This window comes from Onychomys torridus, chromosome 19 (assembly GCF_903995425.1).
Source record: "Onychomys torridus chromosome 19, mOncTor1.1, whole genome shotgun sequence".
NCBI classification, from domain to species: domain Eukaryota; kingdom Metazoa; phylum Chordata; class Mammalia; order Rodentia; family Cricetidae; genus Onychomys; species Onychomys torridus.
The window spans coordinates 63,810,720-63,836,682 of NC_050461.1; the positions used below are offsets into that span (position 1 = coordinate 63,810,720).

Sequence of the window (25,963 nt, forward strand, 5' to 3'; positions counted from 1 at the left end):
TCAAATGGTAACCCAAAGAGAAGCTCTCAGGCTCCTTTTAATCAGGGTTAGGGGAATTCCAGCTGTGGTTGAATGTGCTTTGAAGTGAATGGGTATTGGCCTTACTGATACAGGAATAACTTTATGATTGGCTCATGAAGGTCAGTCAGCTTTAAGAGAATATGCTGAACCAAGGTCAGGTAAGTGATCAGTGTGTATTTATTGAGTCAATTTTAGACTTGCTTGAAAACTAGTCACACTTATTTCCTTGCAAAATATATTCAGAACTTCAGTGTGGAAATTGAGGACTTTTAGATCCAATGATTGTGTAAATGTGGTCTTTAGATATAAAATCATTGTGGTAGTTATCATTGCTACCAAACCATTAAGAGTCTGTGATTTTCTCTACTTTATTTTGAGAACAATTTGCGGGAATTCATATTGTTTCTCATTAAATCTCTTGCCATGAGAAGATGATCAGGCTCTTTAGGATGCAAACTTAAAATTGATTAAGCTCATTTCCTCCTTTCCACTTGCACCAGATGCATTAGGGATACTATCCTAATGGTAAGCATCAATTTATAGGCAGACAAAATCCCCTGTGGCTATTAAGGACATATCTAAGAATCACCTAAAAAATGGAAATGAAATTACCTGCCAGGGAAAAAATTCCATTTGTTGTTTCCCACTTGTGTATTGTTGTATTTCTACTTGCTGAAGACTCATCTTATGAAGACTGTGGGCCACAGTATACACAGCATTGTATATATTGTAGCTCTCTTCACTCATTACAATGTCAAAAATGTGTCTAGGCAATAAATCCAAAGAAGCATTTGGATGACAGTTCTCCAAAAGGTGACAATCAATCTCAGAAAAAGCACATTTAAAGAACAAAAACCATATCTTAGGAAGGTAATTGTCTTTTGGGTATTTGTAAGGATTAACTGTTCTGATAAAATTTGTAAACTCAAAACTCTCCCCAAGGTGCTGTGAAAAAATAAGACTGCCGTGGAATGAGTCTAAAAGGAAATAATCAGCATGGTTGATATAATCCCACTGAGCATTCAAGACCCACACTTTCCCTGTCATTAACAGTTGCCCAATGTTTCTCATTAAACCTTGCAGAGAATAAGTATCTCCATTAATGATTATCACATTGGCTAATGAATTTTGGATCTCCCCCAGATTTTTCCAGAATTTATTGGAAAGTGAAGTCCAGGTACCTGGAATCATTTTAACAAAAGCTATGCAGATTCTATTACTCTCCAATTCTCTTCTCAATTCTGACACAATATGAGTCCCTTTATGGTCATCTGGGAGAATCAGACCAACCCAGGACCACTTGAAATGAAGCATCAAAGCAACAAGAGCAAGTGATATAGACGTATCCTTTGGGGCCATCTGGTAGAGAGAGTAAAACTGTCTTCTGTCATCCAAGATAGGATCAAAAGGTCCAAAAGTAAGCTGAAGAGAAAACAGAATTGGACACAATAGAAACAATGATGGAATAGATACCATCTCAGTCCTGAGTTAACAGAATAGGATGATCAGTGTGAAGATGGAAGCATTCTGCTTTAGTGGTATAACTCTGAGTAAGGTTTCCAGAAAATTACTAACAAGTCAACAGCTTTGTTAAGCCTCCTTATATGGACTACACTTTTCTTTCCATTGTGAGCAATAAGAATATGGATATATCACTGAGTACTTTGGTAGTTGAATACTGTAAGTGTCTTTCCTTTTCTTTGAGATTTCTGAAATGTCTACAAGGCATACCAAGATCCCTGTTCCACACAACACCCTTTCTCACCTGTGGTGTTTTGTAGAGTTGCATCAGTGTCCCAACTTGGGCAGATGCTGCCAATGCTGTTCCTGTAAGTACAGCAGCTGACTTGCTCTTCTTTCTACAGTTGTAATTAGCAATGTAGTCTTTTATACCTGTTATCCAAATAAAGGCATTCTCAAGTATGTCCCTTTCAGCATATGGTACATTACGAAAATCAAATCCTAGAGATGTGTTGGGTAAAATATGGGGGTTCCTGTTGATCTCCTCAATGGCAAAAACAAGTGCCAGAACAAACTGGTAGTGCTTAAAATTATACCTGCATAGATGGCATAAAAATACACAGGAGGAATACATATATCACACATGTGTGGATTTAATGAAATTATCTTTCTAGTTTAAATGTCTGTTTCTAGGATGTACTCACTTACACATGGACATTAGCTGTAAAGTAAAGAACAATCATGCAACAATCCATGACTCAGAAGGGCTAAATAACAAGGAGGGCACAGGGGGATTCCATGAATCTCTCTGGGAAGCAGAAATAAAATAGAAATTATGGGTTGACTGGGAGTGAGTGGGGACAGAAACAAGAGGAATCAGGTGAAATGAAGATGCATGAAGAGAATACTGGGATAGAAAACTGCAATTGGGAGGCATTTGGAGTGTAAGGTAGAAGCCTAGTGCAATGGAGACCCCCAAAATTTGTGAGTTTGACCCAAGCTAAAATGCATAGAAAGGGACATATAGAGTCTGAACTTCCATTGGACTGATGAAGGTACCAATCCAGCTACAAAACCTTCAGCCTACAATTTTTCCTACCTATAATATGTGCTGTGATAAATGTGGCACAGAAATTGTGGGAATGACCAACCAATGACTAGTCCAGTTGATACCCATAACATGAGAGAGAATCAATATACTGCCTGGAGTGACATGACCTAGAGGCTGGGTTGACCAGAGACCTAGGATAGAACCAGACAAGACTGTCAAAAAAGTCAATGCAATGATGCTTAAGATATCCTTCTGTACTCATAGACTTGTGTCTAGCCCAATTGTCATCAGATATGCTTTATCCAGCAACTGATGGAAACAGATGCAGACACCCACAGTCAAACATGAAGCAGGGCTTGAGAAATCCTGCAGAAGAGAGGGAAGAAGGATTGTAGGAATGAGAGCATCAAGGACACCACAAAACCTCCAAAAATCAACTAACCTGGCCTGACAATCATGAAGCCTGCCTGAGTCTGATCTGACCTAGGTCCTCTTCTCATATGTTATGGTTCCATAGCTTAATCTTCTTGTGAGACTTGGAAGAGTGGAAGCAGGCTGCCTGACCCTTTGGCCTCCTTTGGAGGCCCCATTTTCTCTTACTAGGTTGCCTTGTCCAAATTTAGTAGGAACAATGTTCCTTGTCTTATTGTAACTTGATATGCCATGTTTGGTTAATATCCTCAGGAGACCTGCTCTTGTCTGAAGGAAAACAGAGGAGGAGTAGATGGAAGGAGCCAGGAGGTGGGGCTGGAGGAGAGGAGATGACTGCAGTCAGGACATAATACATGATAGAAGAATAATTTTTTAAGAAAAAATAATAAAGACAAATTTCATATGCAAAGTTACATGTGTTTCTAAATCATGTTTTAGCATATTCCCATGAATACCTGGAATTAGAATGGGCATTCTACATATTGTAGTCTAAGTAAGAGCTTTTGGTATAATACTCATTATTATTTTATTTTCATGAATTTATTTTGTTTGTTTTATATATACAGCAGTTTTATCTACATGTATACCTCTGTAACATATACATACATGCTAGCAGCAGGGAAAAACAAGGTATATTCCGTGGAACTGGAGCTAGAAAAGGTTGTAAGCTGTCTCATGGATGATGAGAACTGAACCTGGGCTTCTGAACCCTCTCTCCAGCACCAACAATCTCAACAAAATGCTCCAAGGAGCTTACTTTATTTGTCTTCCATGTATTACTTGAAGGAATATAATTCTGCTCTAAGCCAAGAAAGGCCCTTAGAGTTATTAAATCTCCTTTTGGTTGGATGGTCTTTCAGCCACTTCAATTATGAAAACCCTGTATTTGTTTCAGATTTAAGGTTTATTTAATATGTCAGTTTTTTGCCTGCATGAGTGATGTTCATCAGATATATTATTTTAGTGAAAGACAGAAGAGGCTGCTGGCCTCCTGGAAATGGAGGTACAGCTGGTTGTGAGCTGCCTTATAGAAATGGCGAATTGAAACTCAGTGTTCTTATGGCAGAAAGTGCTTTTAACTACTTCATCTCTCCAGCCCCAAACACAGTAGTCTTGTTTTAGCCACCTATTTTCTAAGATAATATTTTATAGTATAACACCAAATATATTTAAACCATTTCTCTCAACTTGTCTTTTCTAAATTATTTTTTAAATCTTTCTGGGTATATAGGGATTTGTATGTATCATGAGTGCTTGGACGTGTTGTGTGCCTTTGTGTGTGTGTGTGTGTGTGTGTGTGTGTGTGTGTGTGTGTGTGTGTGTGTGTTTGTGTGTGTGTGTGGAGGTGCATAGATGTTATGGGTGTGAGCACAAGAGAGAGGACAACCTGAAGGGAAAGTCCTAGAAATTGAATGGGGGCTATTGTTTATGGGAAATAACAAGCCACACATTTTCACTCCCCTTCACAAGTTTGTTTGTCTCAACAACACTGGATATTCTTGATCACATGTGGGTGGGAGGTACATAGACAAGAAATAGTCCTGATATGTACTTACCCTTGATTGGACCTGATGGGAAATGCATTGTAGTATGGGTTTTCCTTCTGAAACCATTGCCATAATTGATTCTGGGTCATTTTCCAGTAACCTGACTATGGACCTGGCCAAAGCCCATCTACCTGTATAGTATTTAATTAAAGTTTGCTTCTAATTGGGCATAAGTCATTCTCTTATTCTTTATTGGTGGGGTTAACATTTTCTGGAGGCTACCAGCTAGATTCATACCACCAACCCAAATTTTAAAGCTGGTCCTTCACTCCAGAACTCCAGGCCTAAGGGGCTGCTTCAGGAGGCATGTGCCTTGAGATATTCTAAGACTCCAATGCTGCCTTCAGTTTGAAGACTATCAATGTGAACTGCTATGCTGAGAAAAGCAGCAAACATCCATGGAAACCTCCTGGTGAATCGTAGTTTGGTTCTGTTTTGTGGGAATCCTATCTGGGACATGGAAGGGATTCAATGGGACCCAATACTCCATACCCCAATACTCCAATATTCTCCCATCCTGGGCATATGCTAGATGCAACCTGCACATCCGGTTCTGGTTCTGTCTCTGTTTGGGGAGAGTTATATTTGTCTCTTTGGAAAGTTTTGTCTCTCTGTATTCTGGTGTTTCTGTAAGCTTTGTTGGAAAGTTTAGCTGTCTATTTCTCTCAAGAGTTGAGTCTCTATGTGTTGTTGGAAAGTTTTGTCTGTGTTTTCTGGTGTGTCTACAAGTTTTACTGCCAGTATGAAGCTGAGATAGAAATAGATTGGATAGTTTTTTTGTCTGTGCTGCCAACAGCAACCACTCACCACTGCTGTCATGGCTATATTTATGGCAGGGGCTCAGAATTTGTCTCTGAGTCCTCTGACTGCTGGATTCAGTTTTACAGGAGTTTGACTTTTTTTTTGGTGTAGATAACATAAAAATTGTTTTGTTCTATTCTATTTTATTTGGAAGTTGGCTCTAGAGTTGGTTTATAGCTCTCTTTTCTCTAGACCCAAGTGTACTTAAAAGTTTCATATATGTCCTATGTCAGTCTGAGCCACTTGTCACAGTGACAGGGAAAAGAAGAAAAAAGCAGAATAGCCCAAAAATTTGACTGGGTTTGTGTGAACTTTATGTACCCTGAGATTTCTAAGTTCATTTTGTTGGTTATGGTTAATGATTTTTAAAATCTGAAAAAAAAGTTAAAACTAGTGACACTGGGAGTTGATAGTTAAAAATCTATGCCTGGGTAAATTTAAAGAAACCTTGGGCATGATTCTATTTTAGATTACCCCTATAGTTTGGCAGCTTCAAGGCAGATTGCCATCTTTTATAATGTTGGATTACACCTTCTTTGGGCAGTCATGTGTCTGGCAGCCCTCTTGGCTAGGGTTGGAGACAGTAGATATCATGCAATTTCACCATCTTTGGGGAGCCAAGTGTCTAGCAGCCATCTGTGCTGTGGTTGGAGAGGGCAAATGTCATGTCACTTCACCATCTTTGGGCAACCATGTGATTGTCAGTTATCTTGGATGGGATTAGGAGCTAGATGTTATTTTACTTCACTGCTATTTTGATTAAAGGTGACCATGTGATATGAGCCTACCAAGGAGCCAACAAGTCTCCAAGATATTTTGGAATAGAGTGAATTTTGTATGATAATTCCTGTCCTATCTTTAAAACTAAGTTTATAAAAGATAGGAATGAAAAACAATATTTGTTTAATAAGGTATTAAAACTGCACCTCCATGTTTTCATATGCAAGAATGTACCTTGTTCTGGAAACTTTACAACTTATGAGTCATGCAGGTGATGGTTTTAAATACATGAGGGTATCATGGGAAAATAATTTTGCAAATATTAGGCAGGGTTAGGTTACCTAAAGAGAGCCCAGTAGCAATGGTGTACCTTAACAATTTTGGAAATGCTGATGCCAAGTGATACTCACCAGAAGCTACAAACTTAATGAAATGGAGTAGACTGAGGTCTAGAAGGCAGGTTATGTATTTGTTGATTAGGATGGGGCCAAAAAGAGAAAACTCAAAGAATGATGAGTGATTCTCAGGTTTTGAGTTATAGAATATTCACCCTATTGGAGTATGATTTGGCTTTAAGCAGATTGTGGTTATGCCCTGTTTTCACCTTCTTTAAGTAAAATGTGTAGTTTATTTCTGATGTTGTGGGAACTCACAATTTAGAGATTTCAAACTTTTTTAAAGAAGAAATGCAAGATTTTTACAAAATGTAAATTAAAAATGGACATTTTTAAAGGAACAGATTTAAAAATATTTAAATTTAAAAGACTATGGGATATTTTGTTTATAAAATTTACATTAATAATATTTGAACTTAAAATAAGTAAAATGTTAAAATTAAGTCCAAAGGGAGTAGAACCAAATTCTAAACACTAGAAAATGTGATATTCTTATCTTATGATGCACCAAGTCAATGCAGTCTGGCAAAATGCCTGGAGCAGCTTCTCAGGCTGTGAGTCATTATGCTGACAAAACTGCAGTTGTGAAATAGGAACAGTAATGATTTTGTGGTTTGGGAGTCACTACAACTTGGGCAACTGTATTGATTGGTCAAAGTATTGGGAACCACTGGCTCAGAGAATGTCTTTCTTACCTAAGGTCTGTTTATGCTTAAGAATGTATGTCTAGCTTCCTTGTTTTTTCTAACTTTGTTAAGCTTAAGTTATTTTGATAAACTGAGTCATAAAATAAACTGTTGTATTCTGTAATGGTGTAATATAGAAGGATCAGGAAATTTCTCCCTCACTGTGGACATTGTTCATGTGGATGTTTGTCATTGTTTAGGGGGCCTGGTTACAAGATGATATTGGTCATGGTCAGGGAGGAAAATAAAGGAGATTAGATTCAGAGATCTTTTTTCTAAGAAGTGGGGGTATAGGAAAGGATAGAGTATTGAATCTAGTTTTAAACTAAAAGAACAACTACTAGTCTCAAATATTTCTCATTGGTATAGATTTTTGTATATTGATACAAATTCGAGGTTATTTTTGTTATATTGTTTTGGGTATTATACCTGTGCAGCTCATTTAAAAATGTAATGTATAGTTAAGAAAAACAGATTTGTAGTTAATTATCTATAATAATAAAACTTGTAGTCATATTAGGTATGTTTTCAAGGTTAGGTCTGGTTTTGTTTAGCTTAGATATACTTAATAGATTATGGTCCTTATACTTGCCACAGATATGTTGAATATGGAATTTAAAATGTTTTATTTTATTGAATTTTATCATTTATCTTGCATACCAGTTTCCCCTCTCTCTTCTCTTTCCAATGTCTCCCTCTACCTCCTGTCCACTCCTTCATTTAGAAAGGTTCATGCCTGCCATGGGAGTCTACAAAACATGGCATATCAAGATGAGGCAGCATGGGAAATAGGTTCCAAACAGCCAGGTCAAGTGCCAGGAGAAGGTTCTGAAACCACTGCTAGGGGCCACACAAACAGACCAAGCTACATAACTGTCAACCACATGCAGAAGGCCTCGGTAAGTCCCATGCAGGTTTCCTAGCTGTCATTCCAGAGTCTATGAGGTCCCACTAGCTCAGGTCAGCTGTCTCTGTGGGTTTCTCCATCATTATCTTGACCCACTTGCTCATAAAATCCCTCCTCTTATCTACAACTGGACTCCCAGGGCTTGGCCCAGTGCTTGTTTGTGGATCTCTGTGTCTACTTCCATTAGTTACTGGATGAAGGCTCTCTGATGAAAATTAGGGTAGTTTAATGGAAAAGGCTTACTATGACAGAGACTCCCAGATCCTAGCAGTTACCCTGAGGTCTCCCAAGAAAATTACAGGACACCAATAATTCTCCACCTGGATTGTGGTAATGTTAACCACTGGAAAAGACTGCACCAATGCAGCATCTGCTGCAATTACCCATCCAAACTGTGGGCATGTGGGATACTAAAGAGTTGATTGTTCCACCATACCTGGCCAAAGTAATTAGTTCCCTCCATATCTCTCCTCCACAAGAAAGCCTCTCACCTGCTGGACCTGGCAGCCAAAGACTGATGCTGTCCTACTACCTCTGCCACCAGTGTCATGGAGATCACTGGAGCCTGACATAACCATCTAGTTAATGGACTTGTCTCTGTCATTTTAATCGATACATGGGCCATTTGGATTATACTTTCTGCTATAACTTATTCCCAGATCTCTGATGATATTGCCAGCTAGGCTAAGTATAGCTTTGTCAGCTTAGCAGTATCAGGTAAGCAAGTACTTCCCAAAGTCTGCAGCCACCATATTAGTTCACTGCATATGTAAAAATCAAGCTTTTTCTAAAGCTATTAGTTATCTTGTAGAGAAAAGACAGACATATTTGCCTTACTAACAGGCTTCACATTAAAATATAAAAAGGTTTCAGATGGAACTTACTACTAAACTAACAGGATTTGCAATGACTGTTCTAAGTAATAACTATTGTGTCTCTGATAAATGATTAGATGGATAGAAAAAAATGTTAAAATCTATGAAAGATTTGACAGGCTAAGAAAAAGTTCTAAGGTATATGAAGATCTGAGAATCTGAAAGCTTAAATAAGTGCTGAGGATTACAGAAAGTGATTTAAGATGTAAATTTAAGATGTAAGGGTATAAGTACATGATTTTAGTTATGGGAAAATGCAAAAGTTTCAGGTTTATAACTCCTTTTATGCTTTTGTTAGCCTAAGATTGCAAAAGTTCAGAGATTGAACATTGGTCATTCCAGTTCTGATAAACTGGCAGAGCATAGACACTACTTATTGTTCAGCCAAAAGCTAAAGATTTTAGATTTCAAGATGAGAAGATGCCAGCCCACTGTCCAGGGAACAGCATATAATGGCACACAGGTAAAGTCACAGAACATGTGGTAACATACAGATTAACAGAAATGGGCTGAGTTTAAATATAAGACCTAGTCAATTTCAAGCTTGACCTAATTGCCATGCAGTTTTAATTAACATAAACCTGTGTGTGTCTACTTGGGTCACAGCAGCTACAGACCAAGCAGGACACAGGAAAACCTCAGCTACAAATGGTGTATTAGCTTGTGTTTGTGTTTGTTTGGTTCTGAGTGCCTGTGGAACTGGCAGGTTCAGAGTAACTGGATTTATGTGGAGGTCTTTGATCCACTTGGACTTAAGTTTTGTTCATGATGACAGATATGGATCTATTTGCAGCCTTCTACATGTTGACATCCAGTTATACCCCCATTTGAAACAGAAGGAACATTATCAAACTCCTTCTATGAGGCTACAATTACCCTGATTCTTAAACCAAACAAAGATGCAATAAAGAACAAGACACACCAATCTCCCTCATGAACATTGATGCAAAAATACTCAATAAAATACTGGTAAACAGACTCCACGAACACATCAAAACAATTATCCACCATGATCAAGTAGGCTTCATCCCAGGGATGTAAGGGTGGTTCAACATATGAAAGTCTGTCAATGTAATACTCCACATAAACAAACTGAAAGAAAACAACACATGATCATCTCACTAGATGCTGAAAATTCATTTGACAAAATCCAACACCCCATTCTTGATCAGGAAAACAGGGAAAATACATAAATATAATAAAGGCAATTTGCAGCAAGCCAACAGCCAACATCAAATTAAATGGAGAGAAATTCAAAGCAATGCTACTAAAATCAGAAACAAGCAAGGCTGTCCCCTCTCCCCATACTTATTCAATATAGTACTTGAAGTTCTAGCCAGAGCAATAAGACAATACAAGGAGATCAAGGGGATACAAATTGGAAATGAAGAAGTCAAGCTTTCACTGTTTGCAAATGACATGATAGTATACATAAGTGACCCCAAAAATTCAACTAAGGAACTCATACAGCTTATAAACACCTTCAGTAATGCAGCAGAATACAAGATTAACTATTAAAAGCAGTAACCCTCCTATATACAATTGACAAACAGGCTGAGAAGGAAATCAGAGATACATCACCCTTTACAATAGCCACCAATGATATGAAATACCTTGGGGTAACTCTATATAAGCAAGTGAAGGACCTGTGTGACAAGAACTTTAAGTCCCTGAAAAAAGAAATTGAAGAAGATGTCAGAAAAGGGAAAGATCTCTCATACTCATGGATAGGCAGGATTGACATAGTAAAAATGGCAATCTTACCAAAAGCAATCTACAGATTCAATGCAATCCCCATCAATATACCAACACAATTTTTCACAGACCTGGAAAGAACAACACTCAACTTCATATGGAAAAACAAAAAAACCTAGGATAGCCAAAAGAATCCTGTACAATAAAACAACTTCTGGAGGCATCACGATCCCTGATTTCAAGCTGTACTATAGAGCTACAGTAATAAAAATAGCTTGGTATTGGCATAAAAACCAGCCTATGGACTATTGGAATCAAATTGAAGACACTGACATTAATCCACACACCTATAAACATATAATTTTTGATAAAGAAGCCAAAAACTATAATTGGAAAAGAGAAAACACCTTCAACAAATGGTGCTGGCATGATTGTTATGATTTTCAATGATCAGACCTCAGCTCCCTTAATATAATATTGCCATTCTTTTTCAAAAAGCATTATGTGTGCACAGAGAGACTGTCCTTTTCAGGACTGTGCATTTTCAGTTTTGTGATGATAAGAAGATCAATAGACATGAGCCTTCCTTGACCTTTTAATTAGCCCTGATGTCCCACCATGTAGTTGCTTCACTCCTGGAATGTGATTTTCAATGGGAGATGGAAGTTTTTCAGAGAACTGAACTGTGGGACAATGACCTTTTCCTCATCCTGGACCTACTTTTAAAATCTGAGGGTCTGGATTAAAAGAAGAGTATCGAGTTTGTAGTCAAGATGAGGGGTACAATGAGGGTTGCAAAAGACTCTAAAGGTGGCTTTAATGGAGAGAAAGAACAGTCATAGAGTAAAACCGTCTGTCTGGAAGATCCCATGAAAGCTGTAATTCATCAGCAATTGATAATAAAGTCACTCATTCAGACACATATGCAACCAAAAAAAGGATTTTAGATTTCTTTTTGATGTCTTGTAAGTATAAACTTAAACATGCTTTTAATTGGGCTAAAGACATTTTTCCAACCTGTATCTGGCTCTCTGAACAGAGCAAAAGTGTTCATGCTTTTTATCCCAAATTTAGAGCTTTGGCTAGAAGTCAAATGTGTGAGTCTATTCCAACTGCTTTACAGACAACAGTTACCTGCTTTTTCTACTATGTAGATTACTGTTGATTAATCCTCTAGTACACTGTAAAGATTTGTCATTTGAATTCGTTTAGTAAAATATTGATTGGCCAGGCAGGAAGTAGAAGTGAGGTGGCCAAACTGAGAATCCTGGGAAGGAGATGGGTAGAGTCAGGAGTCACCAGCCAAATAAAGGAGGCAAGATGAGAATGTTATACCAAGAAAATCAAGCCACATGGCTAAACAGAGCAAAGAATTCTGGACTAATTTAAGTGAAAGAACTAGTTATTAATAAGACTGAATTATGGGCTGAACATTTATAAGTAATATTAAGCCTCTGATAGTTATTGGTGAATTGTCAGGTGAGAGAGAACCATATGCCTACACTGGATTTCAGTACAGCTTGGTATACATGCTTTTTCTAACAATATGCATTTCAGTACTGATTGGTAATGCATATCAAAAATTGGTATGGATTTTTTTGTAAACTAAGAAAAACATCATGTAAGCTTCAGAGAATGTGGGGAGTGATAAGATTTAGATACACCTTTCACAGTTCAAAGGAACTCCAGATAAACACAGTCTAACTTTCCCTACCTGTCTATTCCCAAAGATGGAATCTCTCTCTCTTTCTCCCTCTCTCTGCTAGTCCTTGGGCTGCCTCCCATTCTCTAACTACTAGGATTAATTGTCCAGAAAATTCCAAATGTAAGATCTTTTCTTTAATTTCCTAAGTTTTAACTTCTGTCTCTAGTCTATATCTGTTCCAACAGATTTTCAACTGGGTGACAGATACATCCAAGCATCAGCTGCTGACTGCAACCTACTCCAAATGACTGCAAGCCCTGGACTTGCTGAAATCTGATGTGGTCCAATCCAGCTGATGTGAATGCTTCTCTCCAGATGGGTTAGAAAAGCTGAAGTTTCTGATGAATGCTCCATTGCCTGAATTCTCACTTTGCTTTGAGTAGCATTTTAGCCTTCTTAGGCCTCGAAGACAATGTCCTAGTTTCAGCAGGAAGTAGTTACAGAATAGAATACACCAACCCTTGTTCCCCAAAAGGCTGGAATGTTAGATCAAAAGGAAACTCCCTGGCATAAGGGACAAAATATCTACCTATAGTGCCCATTGTCATACCAGAAAGGGTATATATTAAAACCAAGTAGACTCAGATCTGTCAACAGGTGGATTCATTAGTTTCATTACTTGTATAGGGTTATGATTGGACACTCAATCTGCTCTATTTAAAACAGAGAGGTTATTATATAGCTTTAAGAGAAAATCATTGTTTCTATACAAACTACTCAGAAATCAATAGAAATAATCCAAATGTACTTAAATAAAACATTATAAAAAAGGGTACCTGAGATGAAGTAAATAAAAAAATCCACATTCTCTGTCAGCCATCACAAGGCCCTTTGGACATTCTACTTCTGCTGATTGCCATTTGCTCTTGCATCAGTGATATTTTCAACTAAATAATAATTCCTGTTTGGGTATCATTAATCTGATTGTTATTAGATCACAATATAGACAGGTACCTATCACAGAGTCAAGGATTTGACTCAAGAAACAACTCAAGTGGAAATGTGAGAGCCAAAGTTACGTTTTAAGTTTTAATTACTATGCCTTAGAAATACACTAAACAAAAAAATGCCTCTGATCTACAAGCCCTTTGCCCAAGTACAAGTAATTCCCCTCCCCTCCATTCCCATCTCCTCTAGGGCCAAGACTCCCCTGGGGATTCATTTAAACCTGGTAGATTCAGTACAGCCAGCTCCAGTGCCCTCCTTCCAGGCTGAGCAAAGTGTCCCTGTGTCAGTCCAAGGTTCCAAACAGCCAGCTCATGCACTAAGGACAGGTCCCCATCCCACAAACTGGATGCCTCCCAAACAGTTCAAGTTATTCAATTATCTCACTTATCCAGAGGGCCTGATCCAGCTGGGGGCTCCACAGCCTTTGGTTCATAATTCATGTGCTTCCATTCGTTTGGCTATTTAATGATCCTCATTATTAATGCCTTTCCCTTTGGGAAATATTGTGCAAGCTGTGGTAAAGGATGGAAATGTGTACAATGGTAGCTCTCTAAACAAAATAATTCTTTAGAATAATTGCCCACCATTTCAGAACCAGAAACCCCTCCTAATTACACCAAGAACAGGAAAGTTATAGATTTACTAGACACACCTGTTCCAAAGGTTGAAATGTTTACAATTCATGTCTAGACCCTGGTACTATTAAGGGCAAGAGTTCAGTTAATAAATATAGGAAAATCAGAATGGCACCATATATTGTAAAAAGAAAAAACAGTAAGACATCAGGACCTTCCCCAATGGGAGTATTATGAGGATAACAGGACCATTGAGTAAGACTAAGAAATTTTAGTATAGCATCTGGTACCCAGAAGTCCTTTTTCCAAGGTCAGGAGTTTAGATAAGGGTCTACATTTCTCTAGGCACCTGAGAAAATTTTCTGCTTGCTAAAACAGCCATTCTCCTACCTCAGGTAAGGGGAAATTGTAATTTTTCATTAACTTATGACTGGTGCTTATTGTCACAATCAATGCAAGATTCCTCAACCCCTGATCTCAAGCCATATCCCAGCTCAAATGCCCCTTTTCTCCTATTCAATTCTATGTGCAAATGTAGACCATAAAATGTGTATTCTTTTTTTTTCAGTTAAATGCTGATGGAAGCCATCCTGATTCACACTCAGATTATGTCATCTCTTCCCCTACCCAACTCTACACATTCACTTTGTGACCCATAGAATCCTCAAGCAAATCTTTAGCAGATCATTCATTAGATGCAGAATACTCCTATTACAATAATGCAACATCCTTTCATGACAAAAGTCCCAGAGAGATTAGTGATAAAAGGAACAACAATAAACACAATAAAGGCAGTTTACAGCAAATACCCAGCCAACATCAACCCTAATGGAGTGAAACTCAAAGGAACTCTGCTAAAATGAAAAACACATGGCTGTTCACTTTCTCCAAACATACTCAATATAGTACTTGAAGTCTTAGCTAGACCAATAAGGTATCAGAAGTACATTGAGGGGAAATAAATGGGAAGGGAAGAAGGTAAATTATCTTACCTGCAGACAATATGCTAGTATATTAAATGGACCCTAAAAATTCCAATGGAAATTTTTCCTACAGATGACAAACTCTTTCATCAAAGTAAATGCATACAAAATTAACAGAAAATTCAGTAGCCATCCTGTATAAAATGACAGATGATATAAGAAGGAATTCAGAGAACCACCATCTTTCACAATAGTCTCAAATCATACAAATATCTTGGGGTAACAACCAAGGAAGGGAAAGACGTATATAATAGAAACTTAAAGACATCTGAAGAAAGAAAATGAAGAAGATACCAATAAATGGAGAGATATTCCATCTCTGATTGTTAACCAGTAGGACTAACATACTAAAAATGCATATCCAATCAAAAGAAATCTACACATTGAATGAAATATCCAACAGAATTCCAACACAAGTCTTCAGAGAACTTGGAAGGAAGATTTTAAGATTTATGTGAGAAAACAAAACAAATGAAAGCAGGATAGCTAAAACAATCCTGGGTAATAAAAGAATAGGCACTGTCCAGATTTCAAAGTGCCTTAAAAGCTGTAGTAGTAAAAACAACGTGAGATTGGAATGAAAATGACACTTTGATAAATGGAATAAAATTGAGCAGTTAGTCATTAATCTACACATGTACAGACAACTGCTTTGGATAAAATGGACAGACACACACACCAGACAAAGTACTGCAATGATGTGGGTAATACTGGGTGGCTGCATGTTGAAGAATCCAAATAGATCCATATTTACCACTATTTACAAAACTCAACTCCACATAGATCAAGGACCTCAATCTAAAATTAGATAAACTGATCTGATCCATATAGAAGAGAAAGTACGGTACAGTCTTTAACTCTTTGGTACAGGAGTAGACCTTCTGAGAATACCATTAGCATGGGCACTCAGATGAGCAATCAGTAAAATGAAACCAAAAACCTCTACAAGGCAAAGGAAACCATCATTTGGACAAAGAAGCAGCAAATACAATGTGAAATTTTTTCTATCAACTACACATGAGGTAGAAACTCAAAATAACTGGATATCAAGGAGATAATCCAATTAAAAATTGTTGTCAGAATCTTAACAGAGAATACTCTCTCATTTTGAGTTTTTTGTTTTAGTTTAATGAAAATAGGTAATTTTCTCATACAACATATCTTGATTATTGGCTACTCTCTCTCTACTCCTCCTAGTCCTTTATCCATTCCCTTCCCCTCAGGATTCACTCTTATTCTGTCTCTTATTAGAAAACAAACACAGACTTCTAGGAGTTAACAACAAAATTGAGAAATTGAAATATGGTAAGATGAAATAAAAACTATCACATTGAGACTGGACAAAATGACCAAACAGAAGGAAAAGAGACTCAGGAAAAGTCACAAGAATCAGATACCCATTTATTACCACAATCAGGAGTATAAGAACGAGTAATCTGAAAGTTATACTATTTATACAGAAGACCTGGTTCAGACCCATGTAGCCTTAGTTTATGCTGCTGCAGTATTTGTGATTTCATTTGAGCCTGGCTCAGTTGATTCAGAGGGCCTTTTTCTTTTGATGTCTTCCATCCTCTCTGGCTCTATGAAAATGTGGTCTACATGAAATCTCCAAATAACAGGGGAGACAGTGTCCCAACTGGCCATTGCATGTCACCAAGTGAAACTCCAGTATTGAGGTTGGGTTACAACTAACTGAATTGTTGGCCCAAAGGAGTCCCATGGGAACTGAAAAGCCACCTGGGCTATTTCCAAGACAGTGGACTATTTTCCGTAAACTGACGTCAAGGCCCCATTGCAAAGGCAACACCTATACTTATTGAACACACCACACAGAAGTTGACATCATGCCCACATAGAGCCTTCATTCATCTGTTCTAGCATCTTTGGTACAGGAAGTTACTCTGCATGCTACCAAAAATAAATGTTGGCAACCAAACCAGACACCAACACTTTATTTAAAATAGTATATTGCCTGCAAGATATGCCAAGGACAATAATGCCACAAAGCCTGTGGACATAACTGAACATTAACTGATTTGACTTTAGGTCTACTCCATGTGAAAGAACACATACTTTCCACTGTTTATATCACCACACACACCAGAAAAAAAAGATAGTTCTTGGATCTTGGGTCTAACCATGAGATGCTTATCTTAAAAAAGAAAAAAAAATGATAAAATGACTCCTAAAGGTATTCTGCTATGCTCATGGATCAGTGATATGTTCAGCCATTATTAGAGAAGCTTCCCTCTTCAGCAAATCAAAATAAGTACTGAGATCCACAGACAGACATTACACAGAGACCTTGAATACTAAGCCCTTAAATGGAATGTCACCATCAAATTTGCCCCCTCAAAGGTCTGCGAATCCAGTGGAGGAGGAATCAGAAAGACTCTAAGATACAGAGCTGGTGGAGGACACTAAGTAAACAGGCTTTCTAAATCAACATGACCAAAGGTCCTCAGCAAACATATTATGGCTTCCAGTTAACTGTTTTTATGGGATTCCTGAGGTCCAAATATGTAGATCTCTAATTCTTCTGCCTTCCTGTGGGGGTCTTTGTGTTCTGGTGGATTGTCCTGATAAACTTTTATGTGATAGTTTTGTTTTATCTTATGATACTTTATTTTGTCATAATTCAATATTATCTCTTAGAAGTTTGTTCTTTTCTAAGGACATACAGAAAGGCAGTGAGTCCAAATGGGAGAAGAAGTAGGGAGGTCCTGCAAGGAGAAACGGTAATCAGGATATACTATGTGAGGAAAAAAATATTTTCAATAAAAAAGTGGTCATGTATTCATGCCAGCAAGGTGATGTGTAGAACTTTACAAGATCCAGTTTGAGATAAACACTATTTTTCCAATATTTGTTATTTAAATCCTATGCTGCTGCTCATTCTAATGCTTTATTGGGATTTTCCATATCCAATCATTATACACTGTCTATAGCAGTTGGTTTGCCGCAACAATGGGAATGAACTTTATGTGTGATCACATATGACTCTCTGAGCAGAAAATATTTTTATCTTGGCATCTACAAATACATTTCAAGAACTTTATGTATATCACAAGATACACATTTCTGAGCCATATACAGGAAAACTTTATCAGAGAAAAAAGAGAGAAAATAAAAAGACAAACTGACATGAATAAAGTTTGATGGCTAAGGGAAAACATGAAAGGAAAAATTTCAAGGAAATAGAAAAGAAAAAAAGGGCAGAAAACCCTCCAAAAAGATTGACAGCACATTTGCGGACCATACTGTCTATATTCAGAGAAAAGACTACAGGTCTGCAATTCATGAAAAGAGGGAGAACAATTATGATGTCATGACTGATACTGAAGCATAGGGCTAGTCAATATAATTTAGGGGTGGAGACATTTTCATTGTTAACATACAGAAAGGGAGACATGGAGAAAGGAATCCAGGATGGCTTTATTTACATGAGCAATGTTGTGGCAAATCGGCAGTTGTTTCATTCTGTTTTTTTTTTATCCTGAAAATAATATAGCATATATTTAATTGAATATGATTTAGTACTTAATGTGGTGGGTATTGTGTTCCCAAAATATTGTGTGTTCCCCGAAATAAACTTATTTGGGGTCAGAGAACAGGATGGCCACAATATTAAACATGAGGATAGGCAATGGTAGCACAGGCCTTTAATCCCAGGGAGTGACAGCAGAAAGTAGAAAGATATATAAGGCATGAAGACCAGAAACTAGAAGCATTTGGCTGGTTAAGCTTTTAGGCTTTGGAGCAACACAGTTCAGCTGAGATTCATTCTGGATGATGACTCAGAAGCTTTCAGTCTGAGGAAACAAGACCAGCTGAGGAACTGGTGAGGTGAGGAAACTGTGGCTTGTTCTCTGATCTTCTAGCATTCACCCCAATAACTGGCCTCAGTTTTGATTTCATTAATAAGACTCTTTAAGATCCTGCTACAAACTTCCTGACACTCAAAGACCAGCCCCCAGCTCCCATCCACCCAGACACTCATGTGGACCAGAGGTGAGTGCCTGGACTCACACCCAAAGAGGCCCTCACCTAGGTCCCAGCCCTGGGCACCAGCCATTCCAGGGAAGATCTACCCAACTTTGCAGGGCCAGACCCCCCAACCCCACCTGGAAGGTTCCGCTCTCCAAGACTCTCCAGTGGACCCAACAACCTCCATGCCCTGCCCTCACACCCTTCTGCTGGAGACCCCAGCCACTTCCAGAGACTTAGAAACCAGCCCCCAGCTTCCATCCTGTCCCAGAACTCCCATCTGGACCAGATGTGAGTGCCTGTGGTTATAGTCAGAGAGGACCCTGCTTCTAGGCCCCACCCCTTGGTACCAGCCATCCTGGGAAGTCCTGCCCAACTTGGCCCCAGTTTCTGGCCATTTGGCAGGCCCTATGGGAATGTTCCCCTTTTCAAAGACTGCTGGCAGACCCTGCAACCTCCACACCCTGCACTCACATCCTTCTGCTGGAGACCCCAGCCACTTCCTGAGACTTAGAAACCAGCCTACAGCTTCCATCCTGTCCCGGAACTCCCATCTGGACCAGATGTGAGTGCCTGTGGTTATAGTCAGAGAGGACCCTGCTTCTAGGCCCCACCCAGGAGTATTCGAAAATTGATATATTTTTCAGCAGTATAAAAGATAATGTTCCTTGAAAACATAAACTATTTTAATTTTATTCTTTAACTTATGACTTTCATTTGACAGAATTGGATTGCATATCATTATTATTTTAATTTCCTATAATTTAAAATAACAACCTATATTTGAAATAATGATGGACTTTCATGTCGCTAAGTGAGTTCAGATGATTGCTGCCAAGCCCTAAAACCTGAGTTTGATCCTTTGATCCCTCAAATCCACTTGGTGCGAGAAGAGAACTTACTCTCCCAGGGAGTTCTCTGTGAGTGGAGATACAAGTGCAGTAGTACTTGCACGCACTCTTTCTTCTTCTTCTGTTTTCTGCCCTTTACATTGTGCTTAAAAAATCTTGTAATATCTTGAGATATCAAAACTGCCTAAGTGTACCTTTTATCATTTAAAATATTTCACCTTATATTTTTCTTGATATTAATTGACTACCTGAAATTTATTTTTGTGTTTTACCAACTATGCTCCCCTTGGCTTTTACTATTTTGATTGTACAGATAATAACATGACTCAGATATGTCAATTCATTTTAACTATGTGGTTTTAGTTTTATGTCAGATTTTGCTGTGTTGTGTAAGATGCCTTTTTGCCTCAGCAATCCTGACCTGGGGTTACAGGTATGCTCCCCAACACCTGACTCATTATACTTTAGCTGAAAAAAGTAAATGCACCTTCCAACTTGAACTGCCTGTGTGAACTCTGTATTTTATCCAGAATCAACTGAGGATGTTATAGATGCATATTTAGATGCCACTTCCATGCCTTCCATATCTGAACAAAGATTTATCACTGTGATAATGTTTTTATTTTATTTCAATCAAAAGTAGATACTCTGAACTGGTCATTTAGTTAGCATTTTGTATGGTTCCAAAATCCTGTACAGTGAATGCTTTATTTGGAATAATGTTTTGTAACTGAAGAATTGTCCTTCCATCATCTATTGATTACAGCTTACAGGATTACAATTTAGAAGACCATCCCAAAGCACTTTCAAATAAAACAACCATTCATACATTCATCCACAGCATACTCCAGAAGTGTGGGCAGAAGGGACATACTGTTTATTATCGGAATAGATTTCTGTAGTAAACAGAGCAGTGTACCACTTCTCATTAAATATCTATAATGTCACTGTGGAGTCTTGATGATTCCACTTTACTGAACAATGAAATTGAGACTTTAAATAGTAAAATAAGTCACAGAACTTAACATAGGAAACAGTAGAAATAATGGAATCCTTCTAATGACATGTTTAGAGAACATTTATCCTTTTTAAAATAAAAATTTATGTTATTCAATATTCTACTAAACAAAGAAAATTTGAAAATTCTCTACAGAAAATTCATTATCTGAGTGGTTATAAAACATGGCACTTATTAACTTGAAGAACAGAACCCACTTAGAAAATTCTCTATCCTTTGTTAATCAATGAGATTATTGTCTCAGATAAACTTGAATTCAATGAAAAAATTTTGATGATATAAAAAAAAGATCCTGCTACAGCTTAACCATTTGCACATCTCAAATAACAAAGTTTTCATCCCTATCAGAACAAAATATTATGAATTTTGATGTATATACAAGGTGCTGCTTTTCCAGCTTAAACATAAACTGTCAACAATTCATGAAAAAAAAGAGGCTATAACTTTCAGACAAAGCAAGGGAGGAAGGGAGGGCTTAGAGGAAGAAATGAGAAGCAAATAATTGTAATTGTATTACAATCTCTCTCTCTCTCTATCTCTTTCTTTCTCTCTCTCTCTCTCTCTCTCTCTCTCTCTCTATATATATATATATATATATATATATATATATATATATGCATTGCCATTATAAAATATTTTTGAACGACATGAAAGCACATATATATGCCATTTAATGTATAAAATGTCTACAAAGGGGTTGTATCTAAAGAAAAATATATAAATTATTAATATCTAATTGTCAAAGATAATCTTATGACACAAAGATTTTTAATCAATCAATTAACTCAAGAACTGTATATACAGGTCATTAGATTTTCTATGAAATATCAAGTAAATCACATTTATTTCTGTAAATTTGAAAGAAAAATACTCCCATGGATACATAAAAAAGATGCTATTCAGTTTTGTTTTATAAGGATATGAGTCACTATACATAAATTGGACCATATGAAAACTAGTGCTGTGAAGCATAATGCTAAACCAGAGCTTATATATTTTTGAAGTTATGATAATCATGATAAAAATACTTATGCATGTAGGAAAATATGACAAAAACCACTGATGAAAGAACATACTTATGTGTATGGAAAAATTTGACAAAAAACTAAAGGAGAGACTATCCAGGAAGTGTGTGTGGAGGAGAACAATACTTTTTAAAAAGTATATATAAATTTTTCATACACCTAAATAATACATTTAATTAGAAGCATGAAAGAAGTATTTTACTGCTGTGGATATTGCTCTGTGTAAATAAAGTTCTGATTGGCCAGTGGCCAGGCAGGAAGTATAGGCGGGACAAGAGAGAAGAGAATTCTGGGACGTAGAAGGTTGGACAGAGACACCGCCAGCCACCGCCATGAAAAGCAACATGTAAAGACACCGGTAAGCCACAAGCCATGTGGCAAAGTATAGACTAACAGAAATGGGTTAATTTAAGATAGAAAAGGTAGATAACAAGCAGCCCGCCACGGCCATACAGTTTGTAAGCAATATAAGTTTCTTTGTGCTTTCTTGGTTGGGTCTGAGTGACTATGGGACTGGTGGGTAAGAGAGATTTGTCCTGACTGTGGGCCAGGCAGGAAAACTCTAACTACATTTTACCTTTGCAGGATATATGCCTTTGTGAGTCTCATCCTGTATAACATTATACATTTAGTAAATTTGTTACTGAAAGCATACATTAATCTTTTGTAGAAAAAATTTCCTTACATAAATATAATTTTATTTTATCTCTGATGTCATAAGAAGTCAAGTCATTTGACACACCACTGTATTCTTATACATGAAGAACAAGAAAAGCACTCAAACTCACATAATAGGAATGATTACTTTGCAGTCATATACTCCATGCTGCACAATCAAGAAAGCAATGCACACTGATGCAGATTGGTGAGTGAGCTGGTGACATTAGAGAGTAGAGAAAAAGAGGAGCTATACTTCTATTTAGCAAACTACAAAGCTGAAGACATCAATTCTGGATTTTTGCTATGTCACTTATAATATCCTGACTGTTTACATCTGAACATTTTCTCTCCTAAACTTTCCATGATCTGATGACTTAACATCCTACCAAGGTTTTAGGAAACACACAGTAGGGTCACAATGACCACAATCCATTCTACTACTTGTTTGTTATTGTAATTTTTCATCCACTGATTCTCAGCATGGTTTTGATCATGTGTTTCTTTGTTCCCATGTTGTATACACAATTAATTGTGAGTATCACTATTTCACCTCCAATTGTATGGAACCCTACCTCGGTGGAATCATAATGGAATAGAGAATGACTTATTTCTTTAAAAAAACACCTATGATTATTTCTTGTTAACCAGATCAAGGAATACAGCCAGACTTGGATGACTCTATGACTTAATTTTGCATATATAGGACAGGCTATCAAATAGCCCAGAGCAGTGACCATCAATATGGTATGTCTGATGACTAAATTTATAAAAATGACAAAGGACATGTTAGAAATGCACAGAGCAAGCCTGTAAAATGAAAACCTGCCTGAGAACCAAAGAATATCAGACACAAACTCTGATGCAGGTGAACTGTTTATGCAGAAGTACTCCCGAAATCTAATTTTGACATTTGGAACTTGGTATTAGCTGCATAGAAAATACAAGATTTGTCTTTCAAGCATCACATTAGGCATTTTGAATCCATTGCTTTTAGTGGCATTACCTTGTCTTACTTAAGCACAATTCCAATTTGAATGCCCTGAAGTACTGGTCAACCTTTGTTGAAGTCACCCTTCTTCTAAGCATCTAAAACATAAAGCATATGGCACAATACACACGACAAATTAAGACTATGAGATTATAATTGCCACATGTGGAAGCAAAGATTCATTAAAAAAATTCTTACTTCCCCTCCGAGAGAGAAAATAAACAAGAATACATAATTAAATAAGCATATCAGAATTAAAATGGGATTATTATGCTAAAAAATATCATGAGTATGGGAGTTTGAATTTGTACATACCATACAAAATAGGAATTTTGAACTCTAAGAATAAATAAAGAACAACAGCACTTACTGTAGGTAAAAGTCCACGTAAAAATTTGGCTTAGTGTCATCAGGGAGAGTTTTGCCTGTGTAAAATGTATGAAGAGGAAAAAATGCACCTATCACCACATCTCCTTCATGGTGAAATTCTTCTGTGATTCTGAAATAGCACTCAGAGCTGCTATAGGCCCACAAAAGAGTGGGAATCTGCAGAAGCCAGGGAAGAAAAATCCAGGAGAACATTCTACTAATACATGTGTCTCCACACCCATACGTCTGCTGGATGCAGACCTCTGTCCAGCAGATTTGTACTCAGCTAATATGACTGCGGGCATGTGTACTTCGAACTTTGCTGATGAGTGAGGCTGTCACAATTATTAACCCTAGATCTTTTCACTTCCATTGAGAATTCTGAAACTCTCTCTTCCCTTAGGCTCTGCATCTGGGGCTCTGTCTTTATCTGAAAAACAAGCTGTGAGATATGTTTGTGGATCTTAGTCTGTAGCCACAGGCACCATGATTTCAGCCAAGACAACAGACACGAAGAGCTCAGGGATGACATCCTCTTGGGCTGATTTGACCCCAAGTGTGAAGAAAGAAACTTTTCATGTCAAACCACACAGCTAATGCTAACAGGTTATATTGTAGAATGCCTTCTAGGGGAAAGGACAAGAAAAGATCCATGCTGGGCCTATACAGTAAAAAATAAGCGGATATTCAGGCTCTCCAGAACCAATGATAACCTATGCAACTGTTCTCTGACTATTGTCTGTGTGAGTCTCAGAATTGCCTTCTATGATACAGGTTCATCTGCAGATCAACATGATGCCTACAACTCAATTTCTTTCTCCCTTTGGTAAAATGAACAACTCTGTCTTATTTTTTGTATTCTTTAATTTCAAATGAGCCCCTTACTCTCTGAGCAGAAATCAAGTTTTCTGTTTACAATCTGAGCTCTGAGCTTGTGTACCACAACTGTCTTCTTTCATTCTTGGTAAATGTCCAGTGAGGGCCATGGTCTCATAATCTATCCATGCATCTAGAGGTGTGGGTTCGTTTACCTTTTACCATTTCCTTATAACATGAGGATATGTGAGAAATTCTTGTCTTTCCTCCATCAAAGATAAGAGCAGAAAAGCATCTAAATGCCTTCTACCACCAAATATATTGAATGAAACGATATTGAGCAGGGCTTTACTTTTATAAACTAATCAAATAAGACTTTTTAATGCAGGATTCCCATTAGACTTAACCATGTGTGTATTGGGGAAATGGCCTAGGAACATGGCAGGACACATTATTAAATAATTTTCTCTTAGTGTTTTTCTGACACACCTCTTTTTCAGTGTGTGACATGAGTGGTCCTAAAAACATAATATATGTAGATTTAGGAAAAACTGTACAAGAGGAAAATAGAACTTGGCAAACTGTTGCTCACAAACATTTTTGGATAAATTGGAGAAAAAGTAAGTGTTTAGATAAACAAGATTGACTGTTAATGTGCAACCATACAGCACTGATCTCTTCATCTCTTTAGCAAGGGACAGACCAGGTCTACTCTGTGCTTTCCTTCATGTCTTTAAGTTCTTGAGTTAAAAAAGGTACACTTAAAAGTTTTACATTTAGGGACAGGCATTGGTGGCACATGCCTTTAATCTCAGCGCTCTTGAGACAGAGGGTGATGGAGCTCAAGGTTAGCCCAATTTACAGAATGAGTTTCAAGACAGGCTCCAAGAGAAACCCTGTCTCAAAAACATCTAACTTTTAGGACAGTCAAACTATATTGTGATTCAGACCTAACAAGAATATGCAACTTATAAAGAAATTCCTATCAAAAGATTCTCAAAATTGTGTAGTAGGAGTCTAAAAGAGTCTTGTTAATAAAATTAAACCCGAGGCCAGTTATTGGGGTGAATGCTGGAAGATCAGAGAAGCAGAACAAGCCATAGCTATCTCACCTCGCTAGTTCCTTAGGTGATCCTGTTTCCTCAGGCTGGAAGCTTCTGAGTCCTCCTCCACATAAATCTCAGCTGAACTGTGCTGCTCCAAAGACTGAATGCTAAACCAGCCAAAAGCTCAACTAACTTAGTTCCTGGTCTTCATGTCTTATATATCTTTCTGCTTTCTGCTATCACTCCCTGGGATTAAAGGCTGGATTTCTGATATTAATGGCATGTGTCACCATGCCTAGCAGTTTCTAAATTGGCTTTGAGCTCAGAGATCCACTAGCTCTTCCTCCCAAGTGCTGGATTTAAAGGCATGCACCACCACTGCCCAACTTCTGCTATGG

The 25,963-nt window shown here is 37.6% G+C and overlaps 1 protein-coding gene across 1 annotated transcript in view; it reads right to left on the bottom strand.

The window, feature by feature from the left end:
* Positions 1–23,916, bottom strand: part of LOC118570494 (vomeronasal type-2 receptor 116-like) — a 48,303-nt gene extending 24,387 nt beyond the window's left edge. Inside the window, exons 1-3 of the mRNA XM_036169023.1 lie at positions 23,705–23,916; positions 1,787–2,078; positions 634–1,443 (exon numbers count right to left, since the gene is read on the bottom strand). Coding sequence (XP_036024916.1) covers positions 634–1,443; positions 1,787–2,078; positions 23,705–23,916 — 1,314 coding nt within the window. The remainder of the gene's footprint in view (positions 1–633; positions 1,444–1,786; positions 2,079–23,704) is intronic.
* Between the last annotated feature and the right edge of the window lie 2,047 nt (positions 23,917–25,963).